Source organism: Pocillopora damicornis, chromosome 12, assembly GCF_964200805.1.
Source record: "Pocillopora damicornis chromosome 12, jaPocDami1.2, whole genome shotgun sequence".
Classification (NCBI taxonomy): Eukaryota; Metazoa; Cnidaria; class Anthozoa; order Scleractinia; family Pocilloporidae; genus Pocillopora; species Pocillopora damicornis.
The window spans coordinates 3,902,610-3,909,017 of record NC_142681.1 but is presented as its reverse complement, the minus strand read 5'-3'; the positions used below and the strand labels follow the sequence as shown (position 1 = coordinate 3,909,017).

At 38.3% G+C, this 6,408-nt stretch overlaps 1 protein-coding gene across 1 annotated transcript; it reads right to left on the bottom strand.

Moving 5' to 3' along the window:
• Window positions 1-1,001: 1,001 nt before the first annotated feature.
• Window positions 1,002-4,397, bottom strand: LOC113686136 (type-2 angiotensin II receptor). Its single transcript, XM_027203740.2, has one exon. It carries the CDS (start codon window positions 2,822-2,824, stop codon window positions 1,751-1,753), a length of 1,074 nt encoding a protein of 357 aa, XP_027059541.2. The 5' UTR covers window positions 2,825-4,397; the 3' UTR covers window positions 1,002-1,750.
• Window positions 4,398-6,408: the final 2,011 nt, after the last annotated feature.

Here is a 6,408-nt window from a genome sequence, read left to right as displayed (position 1 = left end):
CGCGTGTTTTTCCTCTGCGAAGCAACAAAAGATGCCGGCGACTAACGAAATTACAAGCTAACACGAAAATCAAATAACACCTAAACAAACAATTTTAGCTACCGATTTTCAGTGAATTTTTAAAGAACAATTTTCTTTTAAGTTTCAAGACAATTTGAAGATTCAAAATACATATTACGGACTAAAATGCGAAAGTCATACACCACAAAATTGATAAATAGGCCTGAAATGAAATTCTATCTTGTTACTGCTTATACGTTGCCTTGCACGTGACTAAAATCTACCCAGGCGGAGATCCAAAATGACAGTGGCAGTCTTGGCTTAGTTATATTACTCAAAACTCGTTCCCATTTGTCTCATTAGACAAAGAGGGAATCGTCAATGTTTTCATTAAGACAGTTTTGCCTTGATTTTCTAATATTTACAATGATAGACAGTAAATTTCACTTTTCACCCACGTTTTCTTTCAACCTTTTCTTTTGAACCAGAAACAGAAATGATATACGTTTAAAACACATGACATCATCCACCCTTGTCAAATGCAATAGCATGATCATTTCAATTGTAATGCCTTCTTATCCCAACGTTACTTTGTTTCTTTGCTATATTAGCGAACACTGAACTACTGCTCGTACTCTAGATACGACAATCAACCACAAGATTCCCTAAACCAGATAACATTAAACATAATCCAAAAAATCGTGTGTCAATTCACGAGTTTGCTCACAGAGAACTTTGATTATATCATCAAAGTCGGTTGACATTGGTACATGTGCAGTCAGTTGTAATACCCTTTACCAGTTAGTTCGTCCAAATCCAAGGGCAAATTTCCATGAGAAGTGCTTTTTTTTAGCCGGCATTAGGACGGCGCAATATATGCCAAACAAAGTGTTTCGATGAGGTAACACGCATCACTGCATAAAATTTAACTTGTTAAAGTTTTCATTCCTACTAATGAGTGTAAGATTTCTTTGAAAACAAAAAAGAGGGGACTCATTCCATACATCTTGTATTTGTTTATTTTTTCACAGATGACGTCGGCATATGTGTCAGCAATGTCAAAGTAAATCAAAATCCAAAAAAACCAACAATATCTTATCACGGTATCCATATTTTCAGATGAAAGGAGTTGATTAAATTAGCAATCAGCAGATGATATTCTAGAAAATTATATTGACATATAATGCATATTTTCTTTTGCCGCAACCAGCAGGCCCTTTAAGAAAAAAAATCAATCTTAATATATTATCCTAAAACATAAATGAACTTCTGTTCGCGAAATTTCATTTGCTTGTATGATGTGAAGGAAAGCGACGGTATAGTATTATTACATCTTTCTTGCTTATGATGAGCAATAAATTTTTTACATGGTCATGAAATATGGGACGGAAATTGCGTTGTAATTGCTAGATCCGGTCGTTTAGTATTCAACAATTGAAACGACATGATCCATGTGGATAACTTTGTTTTGATCTGAGATCTAAACTTCAATATAACGCGCAATAAGAGGTCTCGACCCCTACTGATATTCTCCAATAGTTTTGAAATAAAGAGTAGTTTTTCTGATGAAGATGCTCGAACCACCGGGTGAGAGATACAGGGTCACCGTGCTCTTACAAAGAATTGTTTATAAGTGGGAGTTCTTGAAATATTTCCCAGCAAACGCGCAGAAAACTGTTCTCTCTGGACGGTCGGGAAAACTTTTTTCAAAGGCTAGAAGATTAGTATGAAGACATGAGATCTTCCATTTCTACTGAAAATCCGTAGTGGAGCTGTTCAGCGTCAAATCACGATGCATTTCTATCGCAGCGGTTCTTTTTACGCTGTTATGACGGACGTTGTGCAAAGCGAAGGTCGAATGACTTTTGGTGCGACTTTTACGTCGACTTTCAAATTCAAATTTACATCTGATAATCTCTTTAAAAGATCTTCGGAACTGTCCGCTGTAGAAGCAGTACAACATTGGATTGGCTGCCGAATTTCCAAATATGATCAGTTGCGTGAGTTTCCACAGTTCGTTTCCCTCGTAGACGTAAAAGTAGCGCAGTGCGCGAACGATGATAAACGGAGACCAACAGCAAAAAAAGACCAGGGTCACTACAGCTAACATCTTCGTTACTTTGTGTTGTTTTGACTCGACGGATCCCACTCCTGAAGTGTTCTTGACGTGCGTTTGCAGAACGCGCAAAATTTTCGTATGCGCCCAAATCATGAAAACTAAAGGGCAAATGAATATGAAAATTGCTTGAAGGATATAGTAGGTTTGCCTGCCGCCGTCACCCCAGTTAGTGTTCAAACAGAGCTGCGCACCGTTCACTTCTTTCGTTGCGTACCCGTAAAATAAAGGTGCGCATAAAATAACCGACACAGTCCACACAATTTTTATGACTATGGTGCGTTGCTCGATACCGCGATTTCTGGCCAGACTTGTCGATGTGACAGATCGCGATCTTTCATAACTGATTGCTACTAAGGTTAGTATTGATGCGGAGTACGATATCTCGATTAGAGTCCCTTGAATTTTGCACACGGGATTGCCACCGGGCCAGTCACCCAGAAAGAAGTAGACGGTGTCAAAAATGGAGAGAATAGCGAACAAAAGATCTGCAAGCGCTAGACTCGAGATGTAACAGAGAAGAATTGATTGTGATGTGCGGTATTTCTTGTAGCATGTCAACAGTGCCATAATGTTTCCAAAGAAGGCGAATGTGAAGAAAACAACATACAAGATGACATATCCTATAACCAGCGGTAAGGGATATTCTTCATCCACAACAGAGGGTTTTAAAGTGCTGTTCATCTCTGAGCTGTCATTTGCTGCCATTCTCAAAGTGCTAGATTTCAAAAACGCCAGCTGCTAAATTTTTAAACGCCAAGTGCTACTCCAAGGCCCTTTAGGGATATTTCGTCACTTTCAAATTTCTGTCAAGCCTCTGTAGAGTACCGAAGGTCTAGTGAAGCAATCAAACACAACAGCTTGTTATCAAGCGGAAAAACGCAACTAGTTGATTCGTATTTCTGTTGCACTGCCTCTCAGCTAATTAACAACGCACTGACCACAACACTCTGAATTTGCAATTTCCTGCTCATGTATTTCTCCACGCTCTCTTGGGCACTGCGCTGTGATTGGATGGTCGTAGAGCCCTTAGACACACGATGTTATCAAGGCGCGGCGCGTCTGCCCTCAAAATCACAGCCATTGTGGTGTGGAGTTCGTGACCGGATGTATGGTTAGTGATTTCTAGTAGCTAAACAAGACGTCAACAAGTCCATGTCAATCGTTTAGCTTCAGCCCACACAAAATCTTTATCTTTTAGACTTCCTCATAATATATTTCGACGACGTTCCGTCCTCTGTCTTCTTCGTAGAAGCACGCAAGAGGCTTGTTTTTCAAAAGTTAACATAGACGTGGAGACAAACACAACCTTCAAGTTGTTTTCCGGAAGTCACTATTTTCAAATTTTTATTACGGATTTTCCTGAGTGACATCATTATAACAATGTCCGTCACGCACTTTAATTACTGGCGACAGGCAAATCTATTTGAAATACGAAGGAATTATTGCAAGAAAGCCCAATGAAATTTCTAAGAGCGTCCTACACTACCAATAAAGCTGAATGACTTATTTTTAAACTTCAAAAAGCCACAAAGAGCTTACAGCAAAATAAACACGAGAGAAATTCTTGAGTATGTCACGTAATCGTGGCTTAAGCTGAGTCATGGCATAGCGCGTGGGTGAGCACGTAACAGGCTTGAATATTAAATGTCTGTCCTTTTCAAGAGCCCATCAGAAAAAACGTAACATATAAACAAAACAGTAAGAAATATCATTTGACGACTGATAAATCAATCATATTTGTGCGAGAAAATCAACTACCTGAAAATCTCCTCCTAAGGATATTTAAAGTTGGCAGCCAATATAATCTTGATTACCGAATCAATGCAGTGAATTTATGGTTAAGATCGTTATCTAACCTTTATATTTAGTAAGTCTTACTTTTCCCCTTCTGTTTTGTTTTTTCCTTTTGTTTATTTCTACATTTATGTGAGTTTTTTATATTTCCAATCATAGTTGTTTGTTGATATACAGCTGGTTTAATCTGACTTGAAGAAATCATTTGAGAAACTGATTTTTGTGCGTCTCTGAATTACAGAGGTTACGAACGCATGCTGTGACTAAATATTTAACTACGAAGGAGACAAAGAAGCATCATAAAGAAAAATCTTAAAAATGCAGATAGAGGAAAAAAACATTTCCAAAAAGAATAGACATTGTTTTGATAGGTTTAGGTAGCCTATGGAGTTGTTAATTATTAAACTTATCTGACGATAGTGGCTGTCAAAATCCTCTTTTGATACTTGCCCAAAAGGTCCCGTCCTAATTCATTTTGGGGCTTTTAATTACAGTATTTAAAAGGCACAGTTGTACCAACGTTTGATCGAGGGGGAGGAGGTCGAATTACATTTGAGAAATCAGGACTAAACTTCGAGACAAAACCCCATCACCACAAATTCCATGAGCGTGACTTCACACTGCATGAGGTATGTTGAACCGACGTGAATCCTAAACAAGCAAACTTTCAATATCATATATTATGATAACATTTGTAATGTGTTGGAAAGATATGTTGATATAAAGAAATAATAAAATGTTTTTTTGGCGCCTGATAAGTAATCTGTTGGCCATGATATAAAGCAGATCATGCGTTGAGGCGAAGACTGGGCACGATTTCGCATCTCGCTGCTTTCCGGTTTTCCCGTATCCGAGAGGATTGCCATAATCCAATTCTCGAGTAGTGGCTTGTTTTTTAGCCCATGTATTGAACAAGTTAAGTCCCAGCCAATATTCAATCGCCCTCTACTTGAGAGGCATAAAGTTATCCATATAGCCTTGTTAGCAAAAGGCGTCCTTCCATCAGTGACCATTCTCTTTCCACAAACAGTGGTTAATACTTACTCATTAACCAGTTGCAAGCTCTTTATGGAGGAAGTTTTGAGGGCGCCAGGGAGGAACAAATACAGGGACCTCCTACGCGGCTCCCTCAACTTAAGCGCCCCGGTGTTTGCTCCAAAGGACTTCCAAAGCCCGAGACCAATTATGGCCGCCTAACACTTCTGTCTGTCTCACTCACTTTCTCTGTCCCAGTTTGTTCTCGGGACTTAATTACAAGGAGCTGCAAAGTCCATTGTGATCGATCGGTATCTAATTACACAGAGATATGTTTTCCGTGTCTGTGAATTTCAAAATACCAGCTGTTATAATCGAAATGCTCTAAACTTATCGAAATTATACCGGGACAAGCCCACGTAGGAAAAAAAAAAACGATACTGCTTTTAAGTCCTTTGCAAACTGGAACACGGGACAACAAGGCGAAGGCGGATTGAAGCACTTGAAAGTCGGACCCGAGTGTCCAGTTCGGTTCCATTCATAAATTATATTGCTCCTTCACTTTTTTCTTGTAGAAACCGCTAAGATCTGATTAGTAATTTTCCCTTCTAGTTAATATATATTTACCTGTAAATTAGTTAGGAGAATTTAGTGTTCTATCAAGATGATAAGTTTGTCTATTCTCATCACCTGCTCGATGAATGATGTATGTCTAGTATCAAGTTTGCCAGAAACGTAGTCTTCTTCCGTTTGATAATTACCTCTTGGTAGAAGAGCAATTGCCCTTAATTATATTAAACTTGACCCCTATCAGACACTTAAGTGGATGTGGATTTACAATATTTTTTTCGATACGCCCTTTAGTTAACACCAGATAAGATCGTCTATCAACATAAAAATAATTATATTTTGCAAACACTGGATTGTTCTCTCGGTCTTAACGACAATATCTATATTGAAATGTGTATATGAGATGAATTGCTAGCACTTGAGCTGTTGGGATAAAATGGAACGACGGGATATCCTGGCTATGAATTTTAATTTCGTCGAAGAATGGTACTCTTTAGGATTTGAAATTCGTAACCGACTGATTTCTATATCGATATGAAAACTCATCACTACGGTTACCGTACGCGTGTGAGACAGAAGCATGTGCTTTTGCGCGAGATGAATATTGCTCGAAAGCTGACTGATAGAATATGATTGTAATGTTGATGTGTTTTTAAGAAAAATAATCGCGAAAAAATTATCAGATTAAAGTATTGATAAAGGATGCTTCGAAAGCCTAATGCACTAAAAATAAAGAGGCGAGTGAAATCTTGAGAGTCCATTAATAGTAGAGGTACGTAGAAGTTCGAAATTAAACCACCCATGCAATACATCTTCTGTTCTTCATCGAGAGAACAGAACAGTATAGAACAAAGCGACATGGGATTTCCTTGGAAACAAAGCAAATTTAATGCTTGTTAAACTACATCACATTGTTTATTATCGTTCATTTTTTTCACTCCTGTCAGCAG

What these genes read in the sequence shown, in the direction of transcription:
- LOC113686136 (XM_027203740.2), bottom strand. Translation starts at nt 2,824, where the DNA reads ATGGCAGCAAATGACAGCTCAGAGATGAACAGCACTTTAAAACCCTCT.